General features: G+C 32.7%; 1 protein-coding gene across 1 annotated transcript in view; it reads left to right on the forward strand.

Moving 5' to 3' along the window:
* Positions 1 to 18,927, forward strand: part of spartin — a 65,967-nt gene that overhangs the window by 33,153 nt on the left and 13,887 nt on the right. The window contains exons 3-7 of the mRNA XM_072530199.1: positions 6,543 to 6,969; positions 11,807 to 11,941; positions 12,000 to 12,185; positions 13,315 to 13,509; positions 18,267 to 18,519. Of these exons, the coding sequence (XP_072386300.1) occupies positions 6,543 to 6,969; positions 11,807 to 11,941; positions 12,000 to 12,185; positions 13,315 to 13,509; positions 18,267 to 18,519 (1,196 nt within the window). The remainder of the gene's footprint in view (positions 1 to 6,542; positions 6,970 to 11,806; positions 11,942 to 11,999; positions 12,186 to 13,314; positions 13,510 to 18,266; positions 18,520 to 18,927) is intronic.

Here is an 18,927-nt window from a genome sequence, read left to right on the forward strand (position 1 = left end):
TGCATTATTCCTGATTTTGGAACGTAAAACATTATATACGCAATCACTTAGAGAATTGTCTGTGGAATTTCCGAAATTATCGAAAAATTTATCGCAATTAGCTATGAAACATTCTAGTTGAGATGTATCTCCGTCAAATATAGGTAAAAATTTTGAATTATCTTTAGCTGTATGAATATTTTCTACAGACATATTAAAAAATTTTAATTTTGAATCACTTTCTATGATAAAATATTGATTATTGAAAATATATCTTTCCTTAACAAATTTGTATAAAACACTTATACATATAAAACATATTTTTTATGCGAATATAAGGTTTTCTATCAATAGATTTACTTTAAAATGAATAGAAATTGCCTTACAATATATTTTGATATCGTCTTAAATAATTTAGAAGACCATAATAAATCTATAACTCAAAATTGATATCTTTACTCAAATTATTAGTTTTTATATACTTTTACTTGTTCTTTTCTTTTTTATACACAACAGAAATGTAGCCTCAATGAAAATGCATGTAGTAATTATATCATAAAGCAATTCACAACCTAATATTTCCAGTTGTATGAATTATCAAAACTTATATATATATATATATATATTTTTCTCTAAAATAATATTTTAAATGGAAGGAATAAAAAGGAAACTCTTACGTTTCTGTAATTGTAGGTTCCAGGGACGAATGGTTGAAACCAAAGCCTCCTTCTGTTCTGGAAGACTTCCCTCGAAGAACTGCCTATTTATCAGACCTTGAGACTATTTTTCTAAATTTTTCTTCTATCTTCACTGACTGCGCCAAATAAATAATTTCTTTCGACGTGTTCTTTAAAAAAAAACTTTATTATACTTTAACATTAACTTTCACAATTAACTTATATAATAAAGGGACACTAAAGCCGAAATACAAATATAATGTGTAACTAACACCGTTGCACAAAGATTAATACTAAGAAGGATACTCAGACTAAGACGACTTCCTCTTGTTACATTGGTTTTTATACCCTTTGTATGGAAATGTACTATATAGATATATATTCTAGAATTTCAAATTTTTCCTTATTCTCGAGCGAAGCGTTGTTACCAAAATTGCGGTAAACAGGAAATTTCCGATGGGAGTGGCTACATAACTACCTAAAACTCACATTGTGAAATGTGTTTTAAATATTTTTACGATTTATTTTAATAATTGTAATCAATTGAATAAAATGCTTACTTTCGGGTTTAATTTGCAATACATTTTTGGTTTACAAACATTTTTTAATTTATAAAATCTTATTTTAAAGAGCAAGTATTTTTAAAAAATCATCTGTAGAACGTTTTTATCTACAATGCGTAGTTTTTTCATAATACAGAAATGAAATGAATGAAAAAATTGCTTTTTTTTTACATAAATGTTAATAAAAAATCATGACGCAGTAAAAATTTAGATACCCACGAGATGGTACGCATCCTATTGACATGCTCTTGTTCCGTCCCGCGTCCCGCACTTTTCCTTCTGGCCAGTCACGCGTCCCGTCCCGCAGCAATTTTCGCTGTCCCGTCCCGCGGGACTTGTAGAAAAAAATGTTTCAAATAAAAAAAGTAGATGAGATAATTTTAAACAAAAATGTTTATCAGCACTTTTTACGTAGAATGAACGTTCTCTCAGAAACAACACTTGGAGCGACCGGCGATTTTGAATATCAGTTACGCGCGCGAAATCAATTTTAAATATAATTTGTATCAGCTCGACGGTAAACTCGGTATCTTTTGATCAGGTTGTCATATCGGCAAAAATCAAAATGCGTTTTTAAGGTAAAGAGTGCAGTTTTCGTATGCAATTTTTTTTATTTTGCCGCAAGTAAAGTCAACTTTTATAAAGGTGTTAAATAAATAAACGTTGCGCAATTTTTATTATTTTTTGTGATTCTGACGTATAATCGTTTGTTTTTTATAATTCAATTTACAATCTACGCATAAACACTACATTGAGTAATTAGTATATGTGATGACGATATTGACTTGATTTGGGTGCCGTCCAGCGACAGTTCTTTATTTTCAATTGTATAACCAGGTCTTCTGGCCAAGTCCTCTTCAGTCTTCGTTCCTCCATTGGTGGCTGGTATAATGCACTGATAATTTGGCTGTGGTGCGTTGAATTAAGAATGTTGGCCTTGTTGGCTTGAAGTGATGATGACATATTTTACGTTTGGTGCTCCTAGGTCATTGTGGATGGATGCATTGCTCACATACCAAAGGGCGATAGCTATTATACACAATGTGTTTTATTGGAAGGTCTGCAAAATTTTTGTGTTTGAAGCCTTGCTACAGCCCCAGAGTTCTACGCCGTAAGTCCATATTTGTTTTAGTATGACTTTTTGAGCAGTATTTTGTTCTCCAATGACAGTTGTGACTTTCTGTCAAGTAACCAGTTCATTTGTTTTAATTTTATATTGAGTTTTTTTTTGCGTTAATGTGTTGCTTTTAGGTGAGCTTTCGGTCCAAATGCAACCCAAGATATTTCACAACGTCTCTAGCAGGAATGGGTGCATTGTTTAGACTAACTTGTGGACAAGTACGTCTTCTTATTATTATTAAAGTAATTTTACAGCTTTTCAGATGTTACGTCTGGGTCTTTGATTTAAACTAAAACGGCTGTATCATCGGCAAAAGTTGCCGCTGTGACGTCATCTGTAATAGGTATGTCAGCAGTAAAGGTTATGTACAGGAAGGACCGAGGATACTTCCCTGAGTAACTCCGGATTGAATTGAGTGATAGGTTGAGATTGATTTTTACTTGGAACGAACTTTCTTTAGTATAGGACTTCAGGATAAGGTAAAAATTGCTAGGAAGTAAAGATTTTAAACTCAAAAACAAGAATCTGGATGTGAGGGATGTAACATTGATATCAAATTTATACTACAGCCAACGATCAAATGTGAAAATTGGAAGAGAAGTGTCAGAAGAAGTGGAGATAAGGAGAGGGGTCAGGCAAGGTTGTATACTGTCGCCGTTATTGTTTAATGCTTATTCTGAAGAAATCATACAAGAAGCTTTGGTAAACGAGACAGTCGGCATAAAAGTGAACGGAAGTTTAATTAACAACATTAGGTATGCCGACGATACAGTCATAATAGCCGACAACTTGGAAGACTTAGAAAGAATAATGAACAAAATATTAAGATATAGTTGAGAATACGGACTCTCTCTTAACAACAAAAAAACCAAATTCATGAAAATTAACAATACAAACGAAATATTAACGGTAGGCGGCCAGCAGATTGAGAGAGTAAAAAGATATACTTACTTGGGAACGATAATCACGGAAAATAACGATTATACTGTAGAAATAAGAGTCAGAATTGAAAAAGCACGTGACAACTTCGTGAAAATGAAAAAGATTTTATGCAGCAAAGATCTGACATTGGCCCTCAGAATAAGGCTAATTAAATGCTATGTACACAGTGTACTCTATTATGGAGCTGAATCATGGACATTAAACCGGAATACAATAAATCGACTTAACGCGTTTGAAATGTGGACATTTAGAAGATTGTTAAGGATTCCATGGGTAGATAGAGTCACGAATACAGAAGTGTTAAGGAGAATAGGCAGAGAGAGGGAAATGGAAAATACAATAAAAGAAAGGAAATTGCAATATCTCGGACATGTGATGAGACGCGAAAGATACAACATCTTAAGACTCATAATTCAAGGAAAAGTAGAGGGTAGAAGAAACGTAGGAAGAAAACGCGTTTCCTGGTTGAAGAACCTGAGAGAGTGGTTTGGTTGCAGCTCAAGGCAATTGTTCCGAGCAGCTGCCTTGAAGGTCAGAATAGCCATGATGATTGCCAACCTTCGTCGCGGAGATGGCACTTAAAGAAGAAGAAGAAAGGTTTTAATTTATATAGCAAACCGTTGTACCAGACTTTATCAAAAGCCTGCTGAATATCGAGAACTACTGAGGCACACATAGTCTTTCTTTTTCAATCTTTCCTTGATTTTATTTAATATTCTATGATACTATTGGATTGTTGAATATTTTTGACGGAAACCAAACTGATGTTCGGGTATTATGTTCTCGAGCGGTACAGTTTCGCTGATTCTATTTACTAGGAGTTTTTCAAATATCTTAAGACACCATGGTAACAAGCTTATCGGACGATATGAAGAAGGTTCTGTAGACATTTTACCTAACTTTCCAATCATTATAATATGAGCATATTTCCACTGAGCATAATAGTAAGCATGATATTCTTGGGTAGATATTTTAGGATTCTCCCATCGATTAAATCGTATCCTGGGGCTTTGTGAGACTTGGTTATCATTATTATTCTGCAAACCTCGAATGGGGAAGAATGCTTTTATTGGAGGTGATAGTTGGCAGGATGCATCTAGATATTCGCTAGCTACATCATCATTTATGTTTTGACCTAAATTTGGAGTAAATATATTTTTTAGATTTTCTGCAAATACATTACTTTTTCATTGTCAGTCTGCGCCCAACTTCTATCAGGTTTTCTTATTAGAGGAATTGGTAGTGTCGGTTTCTTGAATTTTTTAGTTGCTTTCTATATATAGTGGTCATCTGGAGAGAGATTGTTAATATAAAAATTGAAGGTGTCATTACGAACTTGATTTAGCGCTGACGTTAGCTGATCTGTTAGTCTATTTAGCTGTGTTTTATCTAGTGGATTTCGGGACCTTTGCCATTTTGCACGCGCTCTTCTTTTTTCGGTTAGAATTTGTTTGATATGCAATGGCACATTGTTGTCTTCAGGATTACCCTGTTTACTTATCAGTAAATTTCCAAGCAGCGTTTGGTATTTCAGTCGTTAGCTTTTGTACTGCAAATTCCAGCTCATCAAATTCTTTTATTCGGTGATCTAACGGTATATTCTGGTTAATTGTGCTTTCAAATTGTTCCCAGTTTGTTTTTTTGTTAGATAGTCTTAATGGCTGTTAATTGTATATTATAGTTGTGCTTAATGGTATTATTATGGCTCTATAGCCCGAACTTAGGTCAAAACTGAGCTCTATTTTTGAATGCGTATTAGATAAACCTTTAAATATTGTAAAATCAAGAAGATCCGGAATTTTGTTGTTATCTGCTGGCCAGTATGTTGTTTGTCCATTGGATATGAAGAATGAATTGTTCTTCTGTAATGATCGATGTAGGTTTCTACCTTTTGTTATAGTTAGTCGTGATCCCCATATAGTATGTTTGGCATTCGAATGGTCTGCTGCCAGGAAGTGCGAGTCAAGGGTTTGGAAGAAGCTGTCGTATTCTTCAACTAGAGTATTGTGTCTAGGAGGTGAATAAATAGCTGCGACAATCAATCGCCACGAGAACGTTTCTATTTTCATTGAAGTGATCTGAATTTTAGGTGTGGAATAACTTTTTAAAATGTTATGTTCAACAGGAGATTTGACTATGATTGCCGATCGTGCATTCCGTCGGGATGGTGGGTAAAATATGTTGTGTTAAATGGAAGTTTGACAACTATTCTATCAGTTGAATGACTATCGGAAAGTAATAATATATCTATTTTGTTATCCTTTAAAAATAACGTAATTTCTTCGACATGATTTGTTAGGCCGTTATTCCAGGCCGCTATTCTTATATGCTTAGTCATTAATTTTTTATTTTGCTTATGACTGTTGTTATCATGCTGAGAAGCATACTGTTTTGACTAAGCAACTGATTAAATAACATTTTAAATGTATTTAGGAAGTCTGACATTAGCGTAGTTATATTTTTATTATTACTGTTTCCATTTTGTCTTTGGGGATTTTCTGAAGCGACTTGGGAATAACTACCTTTATATGTGATTGGCTGCTGCACTGTGTTTCCTGGGTTGTACGCTATATTGTAGTCTGGGTATTTTTTATGTGTTTTATTTACATTATTTCTGTTTCTGTGTTTTACTAGGTCTCTATATACAGTGCAACCTCTGTAATTGGTTGGATGTCTACATCACATAAAGCGCAAGTTGCAGGATATGCAAAAGCATCTTTAGGTTTAGTACATGTTTTTGTATCATGGGGACCACCGCATTTTATGCAATTATATGCTTTTAAGCAATATAATTTGGAGTGTCCATAGGCCTGGCATCTGGTGCACTGGATTATACTGTTCTTTTGTCTTGGAGCCTCTACGTTAATTAGAAATTCTATTTCATATGCTTTTTTATTATTTGTGTTGGGTCACATCATTTGTTGGCATCTTTTTTAAGGTCCCAAAATTGACATTCTCAGCAAAATTCAACTTGTTCGTATGATTTTTATAGGTCAAATTTGTGACGAATGGACAATAAATAAATATTTAAAAAAATATTTGTCCTTCTAAGTCAGTGTTTTGCATTTTTTTTAGTTATTTTAGTAATTTGTAGTCATTTTAGGCTATTAGTATATTTAGATATTTTAATATGAATAATTTATGTCAGAAAAACTTTGTGGACTATTTTCTATAAATTGTTTTGTGCAGCGTTTTTTTTTATTCATTTAAAATACTGGAATTAATGTTTTCACACTTAATTTAAACGTAGTATGTTTGCAGGCTATTGAAAAATATAAAGAAGGTATTAGATTGATAGACGAAGCCTTGAGTATACAAGTCCAATGTCCAGAAAACCCCGATATCACATGGGAAAAAGCACGCGTAATGATTCAAAAAATTAAAAAGACGAGAGCTGAAGTGATAACACGTATTAATTGTATTCAGGGTTCGTCCAGTGCTTATTCGAGTATTTTAAGTGAAGATCCACCATCGTACGAAGAAGCTATGTCTTCTACGGACGACGAAGGACCAGTAACATACAAAGATTTAGCTACGGCACTAAGAGATTTGAGCGTCGATCCGAATCAAAATATTCAAGAAGAAGTTGTTTATACTCATGATAATGTTAGAGTTTATTTTATTTCTCCTAATGGAGAAGTGGTTTCGACCCTACAACCGGAGGTTTTAACAATATCACTAGTGAGAGGTAAGTTTTATTCATATCTATTTCATATCAAACAACAAAATCTGGAATTCAAAGTGATAACATTGTGTACATTTATTTAATGGAATGTACCTAATCGTTTGTAGGCGAGCGGTTTACCCCTATAAGCAGAGCATCAACCGACTAAAATTCTTTTTGCATTTCTAATGCACCAAACCTTTTTTATTCGATTCTATATATTTTTCCAAGATGAAATGTATTTTTTTTTTAATTTTTACAAGTGGGCCGGCAATTGTTATTAACAAATAACTTATACAAAAAAGCAATTTCACCGAATTGTTTCGGAATCAATTTTTTTAGGTGTATCTCATCAAAGTAAACATTTTTTCTCTCCTGATAATTTTTCAAAAAATGCGTCCTTTTCGAGTTATTTGCATTTTTTTGTTGAAAAAATGCCTTAATTAGTGATTTTTGGGATTTTTTTTCTAAAAAACTACTAAATGAATTGCAATTTTACAAATAGCTTTATAATCTTTAAACCGTCGAGTACAAGTTAAAATATTTTGACAAGGATAAATGGTTTCTATCTCGCTAAAAACGTGGACCCAAATTTCTGGTGCTTTCGAACCTCGAAGTAAAGCATATGTGATAGAATATAATCCGTATTATTATTCAAATTTAGAATGTAATCACTTAGAAGCAGATACTAGGGTTATTTTTCACGCTTTTAAATTACAACAGCAGCATTTGGATAAAAAAATTCAAATTATTGTTAAATCTCCAGACACAGATATATTTATTTTACTTTTATCTCATTATCATGATTTTACAAGTGAACCACTTTTATGGTTTCACACAGGAAATATTGTAAAAAATGTGGATCGTTCTCGATATATACCTGTACATCAAATTGCAAAAGAAATTGGAAAAATAATGTGCAATAGTATCCTAATTATGCATTCTATAACAGGTTGTGATACCACAAGTTCATTTTATGATATGGGAAAAAAGAAGGCTTATAAAGCTTTGCAGAAATTAACTGATAGTCAATTGGAAAAACTAAGAAATTTGCCTACTTTACCTTTAGATGAAGGACTTACAGTTTTGACTCTATTTTTATCTAAACTGTAGGACCCTCAAAATAAGTTTAAAAAATATCAAGAATCCATAAATGAATTAAGATTTAATATTGCATTAAAAAAAATGCATCTAATGAAAAATTACCACCTTCGAAACCAGCATTATTACAACATTACTTAAGAGCAAAGTGGCAAATAAATGAATGAATTCAAGCAAAAAACAATATTATTTCATCTCTTGATCCATTAACCCATGGTTGGACAATGGAAAATAATTGTTTCGATTTTAATTATTTTGAAGGCGAAACTAGTTTAGATATGTTACAAAAGTATTTCTGCTCATGTACCGGAAAATGTTCTACGAAAAATTGTAATTGTATTTCCTATAATTTAGAATGCTGCGCAGTATGTGCATGTACACCAGATAATTGTAAAAATGTTAAAGACGACTCTATTGAAGACAATGAAATCAGCTTATTAGATGGAAATCCTGTTGCTGTTGACGAAAATTTTCAAATTATTGACAACGAAAACGATGTATAATTAATATTATATTTTAATTTTATTATATTTTTCAATGAAAATTAATTTTATTTGTTTTAATTATAATATGTCTATATAAAAATAATTAGAAATATCTTTTTTTTAATAAATTGTACGTAATATTTGTATTGAATTAATTTTTTAAATTTAAACAAATATTTCTACGCGCCGCACGCCTGTATCGCCGCAACCGCTGTACACACTTAGCGGTAGACTGCTCGAAAGGCATATTCGAAATATTTGGGTCCACGTTTTTAGCAAGATAGAAAAAAAATTATCCTTGTCAAAATATTCTAACTTGTACTCGACGGTTTAAAAATTATAAAGCTATTTGTAGAATTGCAATTCATTTTAGTAGTTTTTTAGAAAAAAAATCCCAAAAATCACTAATTAAGGCATTTTTTCAACAAAAAAATGCAAATAACTCGAAAAGGAAGCATTTTTCGAAAAATTATCAAGAAAGAAAAAGTGTTTATTTTGATGAGATACACCTAAAAAAATTAATTCCGAAGCAATTCGGTGAAATTGCTTTTTTGTATAAGTTATTTGTTAATAACAATTGCCGGCCCACTTGTAAAATTTTTAAAAAAATACATTTCATCTTGGAAAAATATATAGAATCGAATAAAAAAGGTTTGGTGCATTAGAAATGCAAAAAGAATTTTAGTCGGTATATTCTGTTTCTAAGCGTCTTTTGAGGGTAAACCGCTCGCCTATTGGCGTGAATATGGTTTTTAAATTGCAGTCATAAGCGACTCGTTTAAGAGGAGTATTGGAAATTTTTATTCATAACTTTTTTGTCTTCCAAAATTTTATTATTTTGACATAACATTGCACAAATTTAGACTTTTCATGTATCCGTGCATACATTTCCATTGACTAATAAATTTGTTTCTAATTGTGAAAGATGGTTATGGACAGGGCCGGTTCTAGGGTTTTGAGCGCCCGGCCAAAACAAAATTTGGCGTCCTTTTATACAAGAATATGCAAATTTACCTACTGAAAATTTAAATAAATAGTAAAAATAGAAAAAATCAAAATTTCACAATAAAGAACTGTATAAAAATGTATTTGTTTAAAAAATAATACAATAGGTATTTATTTACAAGTGATGCAACATATGGAATAGCATAACGAGCGCATATCAAGCGAGGAAGGAGCGAGAACTTTGAAAACTATTTTATGCTATTCCTGCTGCTTCCCAAATTGGAAATTTGGGATGATGTGGAAGTTTAGAAAGTCTACACGACTTTCCTTAAGAATTCTCTATTTTTCTGTTTTGTCTGATCCACATGCTTTCCAATTCTGTACACATTAGATCAATCAGGTATAAAGTTACTTTAACACGGTAGTTCAAGAAGATCCTGCCAAAATACACTTAAAGCCGGTTGTTCGAATGCTAATCAAAACTTGATTGTAATCAAATATTTAATTACAAGCAAATACGTCACAGCAGCTGTCAAAATTATTAGAAATTGCTTATTATTATTATTGATTTGTGAATAAAAACATGAAATTAAGATCAGAAAGAGTTTAATTATGGTTTATTTTAAATTAAAACGCAAAATAATAAAATTGAATAAAATAAATCAGTCAACATAACCTCAAAATGTGACGTATTTGATGTTAATTAAATATTTGAGTTGTGATTAGCGTTCGAACAACCGGCCCTTAAACGACCATATAGAGTTTAGTTCTTAATATATTTTGTCACACACATATTTAATCAAAAATTTGTCCCAGGCAAGCCGAATCTTCCTGACACTCAATCAAAATCTGTCCATTCAGGTTGAAAATGCCTGTTTTCTGATCCAATTTTTCTTTTCTTCTTATCTATATTGATATGAATGTAAAATATAAACAACGCTAGAACTATATAGAAAATAACACTTGAACACACAAGTACAGACAAGTAAAACAGTCTGAAAGACTATTGCATAGAAACTCGATTTCAATCCGATTCCACATCCATATACTCAATCTGTCAACTAAATGAGCCCACTCATCAGGTTTACAGTGCTGGTTATCGTTCCACCAATCATCACGATCAGGTGAGTAAACCGAGGAGGGCATGAATTCAAAGTGAGGGTTCATGCTGTCCTGCACCATGGAAAGCGCAGGATAGCACTAAGCGACCTGTTTCCAAATGTCTTATTGATTAGCCCGACTGGTCGTTTCCAACCAGTGCCCAGAACAGTTGAACTCGTATGCTTCGTACGAGTGATGGCTTAGTGATGGTGATCGGCGGCCGTGATGGCTTTGTACCCTACACAGAGGTAGACCCAACAGGATATCAAATTCCGCTGTGGAGGCTGTTCTTATGGCCTACTGACCTTTGTCAAGACCGGGTCACTACACCACACGACGGCAATATACTTCAGTATAGACCTGTCCATGTACAAATAAATTCAATGTAGAATTTTTAGCTGCAGACCTCATTTGGCCCCAAAAGCTTTTCTACACACACAGAAGGCTGCAGCGGCATTCTTTACCTTGCAGTTACATCGGTATGAAAATATCAGTGTTTCGGTAACATCGGTGTTTCGTTCTTAAATAAACAAAATGGTTAGTTTTAAACTTATAATATCAACCAACCTTTATAACCGAACTTTAGAATTTTTCTTCGAAATCTTGCTTAATTTTTTTGTATTTTCTCTCATTACCCATGTTTTGAAACCACATATTATTAATAATGGTTTTATGGATTGCTGGTATACAATTTGTGTTTTTTTGCCCTTCAGTATTTTTTTAACGTCTTTCTCTACTGCAATTTTATTCTATTTTACTTTTTTCTTACCTGTTTATTGTTTTTGTCTTTTGTATGTTTATTGTAAGTGAAATCTTCTCTGCTTCACTTTTTTATTGTTTATATATTTTCATATATCATATCCATACATCTAGGCGGCAAGATGTATTGATATGTTTGTTAGAAGATTGGCACTTTTGCTAGCACATTAGAGAGCTAGTTCAGTAGTGTCGGGGTCATCCCGTCAGCCTTTTTAACATTTAGAAGCTGTCAGTAAGTTCTTTTTGTATGTGGATACCATGTTATGTTACTAGTCGGATATATTTCCAATAAATGTTGAAGAGGTAGTGTCTTGATAACTGGCTCCTGTTGAGTGAGGTGCAGGTCTATGTGTACGTATACGTAGTTACCTTATTATTTATAACTTTTATGTTTGAAAAGTTCACAATTTCACAGTAGGGTAAGGTTTAAAATACGCTGCAAATTAATTTTTTTTTTATACATATTTTAGGTACTGAACCAAACGCACCTGCAGCGATTCTTCAAGTAGGAACATGGGTGTATCCATTGGTTCCTGGTGTATCTCCTTGTTTTAGAACCGATTATGGAGCATTTGTACTTCCGGACGTAAATGCTGATGTTCCTGGTAATTTTTTATTATTAAAAATAAAATTAAAATATCTACCAATAATAAAATGTTGTAGGTTCTTCAGTTGGGATTATTTTACCATCTGATGCCGATCAAGAGGTGTTTGACCTCTTGGAAAGCATTCTTCATGGTATTATAGGTTCCACACCATCGGCAGAAGATATTAGGAGCTGGAGAGAAAGGAGAGCAACCGCACAACCGGAAGATTATAGTAGATATATTTCTAATAAAATTGTTGACGGTAAGTTATTTACTCATCAAAATAATCTACTTTATCGACAATAAGTCATTCCAACGCTTTTCAGGCTTCCTAGACTTTAGTTTCGGCGATTACTTCCTCATTAGAGCGATATCTCTTACCACAGAGCATATTTTTAGAACGGAAAAAGGTAGTAATAGCTGGGGGCCTGATCTGGGCTACACGGTGGGTGCGGAAGTCAATTTCGTACATTTTTTGCCATCGTTTCTGTGTGTTTCTTATGTTTTGGTGAAACAACAATTTTTTATTGAACAAATTAGGCCTTTTTTTTGCTATTTCGTTCTTTAAACGCTCCAATAAACCAATATATTTCTCTATATTTCAAATAGTCAATGAAAATCATTCCTTGCGGGTCCCAAAATACAGATGCCATAACCTTTCCGGTGATTTGTTGTGTCTTTGGTCGCTTTGGACAGTTTTCCCTGAGTGCTGTCGACTCAAATGACTGCCGATTTCATTTCGAAATGAAGTGATAGATCCATGTTTCATCCACTAAAACCTACCGACGCAAAATCTTCGATTTATTCCGATTAAACATGTCCAAACAGCGCCGAGATTCAATAATTCGTTGTTGTTTTTGCTCTGGTGTGAGAAAACGCGGCACCCATTTGAAAAATAGTTTTCTCATAGCCAAATGTTCATGTATAATAGTAAAAATGCTAGCGAGTGTCAGCTATCTCTGCAATTTCACTTTGCGGTGTTGCTTAATAATTTTCAGCATTTTTTCGATGTTTTCGATGTACACAAACGCATACATAGCAATACATTTTAATATAATGTAAATTGTATATAAATAATAATAAGTAATGTAAAATTTGTGAAATTTAATTATGTAAAGAACCATGCATTCAATGTCTACAAGACCTGAGCAACTAAATAAAACATGTTAAAAATCAATCTTTATGATGGAATAACAATTAAAACAAACAAACATGTTGCCAAATATGGTTTGAAAATTTTGTTTCCTCATTATGGATATACTTAGATTCTTATAACGATTTAAGCAGAACGGTGAATTGTGGTTGCATATACAAGATGTACTCGTTATGCAATTTAAAAAATATCTCGTGTAACCAGCCTACTTATACAGACTAAACATTTTTTTTTGTAGGAGCCCATTTGGTCTCTCGAGGTCTTGTTCGGGGCGCAGAAAAGGCTGGTGATTTCTTTAACAGAACCACCCCAACAATTATTAATAAAGTACAACCAGCAACAGAACCTGCTAATGTTCCCCCTACTTTAGCTAAAACGATACATGTAGCAGAAACGGCAACAAATAAGGCAGCTAGGGTTACTGGATTTATAGGTGAGTTTTTTCCGATTGTTTATAATTTTTTGTTTTTTAAAGTGAAGGATATTTTTAATATATATATATATATATATATATATATATATATATATATATATATATATATAATATGTATATATATAATATATATATATATATATAATATATATACAAATATGTATATACACGTGATGAGTGTGTTAAGACCCGGCAAAATAACGCAAAAGATGGAAATCAGAATACGTTGTGAAATAAAAAGAGATGAAACTAGTAGAGTTGGGAAATTATCTATAGAAACCTATAATTTACGTTACATTACGTTACCACTATCGATCGATAGTTTCCCATCTTTAGACGTTAGCTTAGGAGCTAGTTGACTTCAGTCACAATTATACGTATGAAGTCGAACATAGACATTTTTTTAATTTCGCATAATTTAAAGGCAAAGCAAATGTAAATAAAAACAGTTTATGTTCACGCCTCTATCCAATTCAAGTTTATTTTATACATTTTTACAACCCGGCAACATAGTAGCGTAGGAAGATATATTAGGCCATATGTGAAGATAAGACGAGTCCCTTAAGGCACCCCAAAGACGACAGACAGCACTCAAATACGAGACGCGATCGGTGATACAGCATTCAGAGCGAGCGGACATAATACTTAATAAGCGTTTATATATTGTATTGTGTAATTCAAAATAAAGTCAGTTTTGTTTTCGCACGGAGTTTGATTATTAACCAGCGGCACAAGCGAAGTGCATATCAAGCAAATCCAGTTTAATTAGTAGTAATTTTTTAATCATTGATCAAGAATAATTTCTACCATGATTTGAGATGTCGCATACACTCTTGTCATTAAAGAAATATCGAAGCTTCGTGGTTTAGTGATAAGTGTACCATACTTTCAGGCAGTCGCTGAGGGTTCAAATCCCACATGTAGTTTTTTTATTTTTTTGTAGATTTTGCCATAGTAAAAACTATGTAGATTTTGCCGTAAACAGTATTTACCGGATTATTTTGCATTCAAAACTGATGACTCATCATGATCATCATTCTCTTTGCGTTTATCTCTATGCGGGGTCGGTTTCCTTAATTACCTTTTTCCATAAGTGTCTATCTCAGGTCATATCAATATTAATAATATGTCATTCTATTTGTACTAACTCCATCTTTAAATGAATTCCAAATACTCTGTTTTTGTCCTATTAAGTTTTATACCTTTTTCTAGGGATGGCGGTTTTTGACAAAACACCGGTTTTCGGTTATACCGGTTTTTTTTTTTTGCTTACGGTTTAACCAGTCGGTTATAACCGGCAAAAAAAAAATCGTTTCTTCCAAAAACCGGTTTTAGGTTTTTTTAATTCAATAGTTACAAAGTTACATTTACAATGCACTTTAGTTTGCGATACTTCATTCGACTCGATATCAATATGATCAAAATTAGTACTATCGAAAGAACATCAATATCAATATAAATAAAACACAATTTTTAATAAAACCATTTTATTCTATTAATTATTATATTTATTTCTTATTTTATAATTAATATATATTTAGTGATTATTATTAAATATAATATAGCGTAAGATTAATATATACATATTGCAATAATATACAATAAAAGAATATGAAGTAATATTTTAAGTAAAAAAGTATACTTTCGAAGGTTACAAATAGGTTATATTATATGAAATGGATTTAGCATTATGTTGGCCAGTATTTTTCATGAAGCCTATTGAGAAAAACTCGTTCATATATATGTTGGTCGGTTAAGCGGCTTCTCTCATCTGACACAATATCATTCAATGATGCCACCGAACTTCCGACCAACGACATGTATTTTTTTAGCTATAAAAGCCAAGCCTGGTATACGGGTTCTGTTCTGATCCCAGAATGAAAACGGATCACTTGGCAGCAAAGGCCGCTGCAGATATAGAGTCAGTTCATTTGAAAAAGAACTTTGAATCTGTGTGTCCTGAGAACTTGAACTGAAACCACTATTCACCAACTCCAGATCGTGTGAAGACCAAAGAGGATTTGATTTTAAACTCACTTTGGCTTCTTCATTCTGGAAGGAGTAGGAAGGAGAAAGTTTTCCGATTTCGGTAAGGTACGTCCTAACTTCCGAGTCTAAATTGGATGTGACTGTCTCCGCTATATACGGATTCAGATATAGTTTTTTGAACCTCGGGTCCGTGATTGTAGCATGACAAAGCAGGGGATTTCGTAAAAGCTTAGTGCCCCTCTCTTGAAGGCTAGTTATAAGCTTTTGGCATAACTTTTGAGCTGTACTAAGGTTTGGCTTGAGATTTTTTAAAAATCTTTCGATAATAGACACAAGGGGGATAACAAGGCTAGCAGTAATGTACTGGGAACCCGAGATCTCCTTTGTGGCCTCATCGAAAGGCGATAAAATGCTTACAATTTCAGTGATTAGTTTTATATCTGAACCAGAATTCATCCTTGGTGCTTTTTTAATCGAGGGATCTGCCAATATTGCAGCTATATATGGGGACATTAGTGTGAATCTTTTAAGCATATGGTAGACAGAATTCCATCTGGTTGTAGTCAGATGCAGAGAGCAGTAAACCATTACTACAAAAACCAAAATTATTATACTACTACTCAACAGAGAGCGCTAAAATAATTTAGGTTCTATTGTCAATGAATATAATGAGAGTAGAATATAATATGCAATTATTGTATTCAATTAATGATGCAAATTTAATTTACCATTTAAAAATATAATCCTCTAAAATACCGACCAATTTTCCTCTCCTCCCAAACCCACAAAATTCCCCACCCCAACCGTTTCAACTTATAAAAAAATTTCCCAGACTCTTTCAAACGGGATTTAAAAAAAATAATATCAACATAAATATTTTACTTAAAAATAAATTGAATAATGCAAGTCATCTTTTATTTTTACTACCATCAGAAAAAAAATTATCATGTATTACTTTTAACACGTTTGTATATTTGTATAATAGGTACATTTTAACTCATTTAATACTTCCTGTATGGGTGTATCGTTTTGAAAACGTAGGGAAATCCTTGGAGATTCGGTAATTCGATATTTATTATATTTATAGTCAAAACATTATTTTTGGTAATCAGAAACAGCCATTCATCCATTTTCACTGTCAAGAGTCAAGTGTGAAAAATAGATGATGTACCAAATCACTTCTTATGTAAATATTATGATTACAAATACCTTTTCAACGAAATATTATAATAAAACTTAATTGTTTCTGGCTGATGAGAGTTTGCACTTTCAGTTTGCTTCTGTATTTATAAAATAAAATAAAATTTGAATTATGGTTTTGTTTGGAATAATTACTTGAAAATAATAATTATGATTGGGATCCAAAATAATACCTAACCTAATCATAATCACCGTAAAAACCTAATAACCGGTTTTTACTTTAAAAATAAAAAACCGGTTATAACCGGGACAAAAAAACAACCGATAAAACCGGTTATTGCGAAGTAAAAAAACCGGTTTTCGTTTAAAACCGGTAGGTTTTTCCCATCCCTACCTTTTTCCTCAAGAGCTTGTCTCCACTGTTCCAGTTTTTGTTTTAAGTCGCTTTCACTACTTCCTATTATAGTAACTCTACAACATACATTCAGCACCACGGAATATTAGCCTGTCGTTTCGCTGTTATTTGATCCAGAACTAATGAGAATAAATAAGGACTAAGCACCGAGCCTTGGTGCAATCCTACTTTCACATGAAATTTATCAGTCTCTCCCACATCTGCCCTAACACTAGTTGTTACTCCCTCATACATGTCTCTCATACCGGGGACTCCTATCTTATTCCGTGCCCACCACAGAATCTCTATCATATGCTTTCTGAAGATCAATGAATACCATATGAGCGTTTGTTTCTTTATTCCTGTATTTGTCCATCAACTGCCTTATAACGAAAATTGCACCTGTTGTTGATCTGCCTTGCATAAAGCTACATAAACTGATTATCGGATATTCCGGTTTCTTGGCGTATCAGTCTGTCAATTACTGTCTCTCATATTTTCATGGTGTGACTAAGTAGTTTTATGGCCCTGTAGTTTGTACATTGTTGTACATCTCTCTGGTTTTTGTAGACAGGTACTAATACACTGCTTTTCCATTCGCATTCAAAACTGATGACTGTAGAACCGGAAATACAATAAATCAGTACATTTTAAATTTTGAATTGAATTAATTTCAGTTTCCGTTTTATTACAATGGAATGAGAATAAATTTCAAATAATGTTACCAAATATGTATCATAATTTCTATTATTTTTTAATTGTGTCCAAAAAAGGGAATCTATGGTGGGATTCCAACTCTCTAACCATTTAACCGACTCCACACATAATAGTTATTTCGGCCAGAACGTAACTTTTAGTTTAGAACAATATTTTATTTGAGTTATTTTTATTATCAGTTTGATTTATAATTTTAAAATGGCTACTAATTAATGTTTTTTACTAGCATCTGTCTTAATGTATTCATTCATTTTTTCTAACATGGGAAATTAAAATAAAATGTATTTCGACGTCTTACGTATAATTATGACTAAAGTCAACTAACCACGTATAAGAACTAGCTTTATCTCGTACTATCTCACAACTTAATCTGTCTTCCATCCTAACTTATCCTACATCTTACAATATCCTAACTTATGCCGCACAGGTTACTTCGTTAGTTATTCAGAATTTATTTTTATATTACTCACATCACCCTAAATCTGTATATTTTACTCAAACTGTAACTTCTTTTCAGCCGAAAGAGTTGGAATCGCCACCGTCCGCTTGGGTCAATACTTGGCACCTCACATCCAAAGAGGTGGTACTAAATTATTGGTTAAAGGTTTTAAGATGCCAGAACAAGAAGCTTCAAATAAGATGCAAGGAGTTCTGACAGTTGCAGCTGGCGCAGTCGAAGGCTTTAGCACTGTTTATAGAGGGCTCGAAACCTCTGCTGGGGTTCTAGGAAATAGTCTTAAAGAAAACACAGTTAAGATTGTAGAACACAAGTACGTATAGTGCAGATGTATCCTATCTGAAATTTCAAATATGTTGGTAACTTAAGTTATTGTGGGAGCAACATCGCCCTTGTAAGGACTCCTATTTTAAAGTAATAATCGTATGATTGTTTTGTAAAAAAAACATTCCACTAAAATATTGAACTATACCGTGAATAGGAGTATTTTCCAGCAATAATGTCTTGTAATTTTCGACTAGGTTTAATATACACATCAGAAAAGTATAGGGATATTTTTGTAATATAAAACTATAATATAACACACTGTAATATAACACACAATAATAAACATAAATTTAGGTAGTTATGTAATTTTTTTAATACAACTCTCCTTTATATTTTTTTTGTTGGCTAACAAAAAACCCAGTAAATGTGTTGGGGAAAAGGGCGTAAGTGGAAA

Source organism: Diabrotica undecimpunctata, chromosome 4 (genome assembly GCF_040954645.1).
Source record: "Diabrotica undecimpunctata isolate CICGRU chromosome 4, icDiaUnde3, whole genome shotgun sequence".
NCBI classification, from domain to species: Eukaryota; Metazoa; Arthropoda; class Insecta; order Coleoptera; family Chrysomelidae; genus Diabrotica; species Diabrotica undecimpunctata.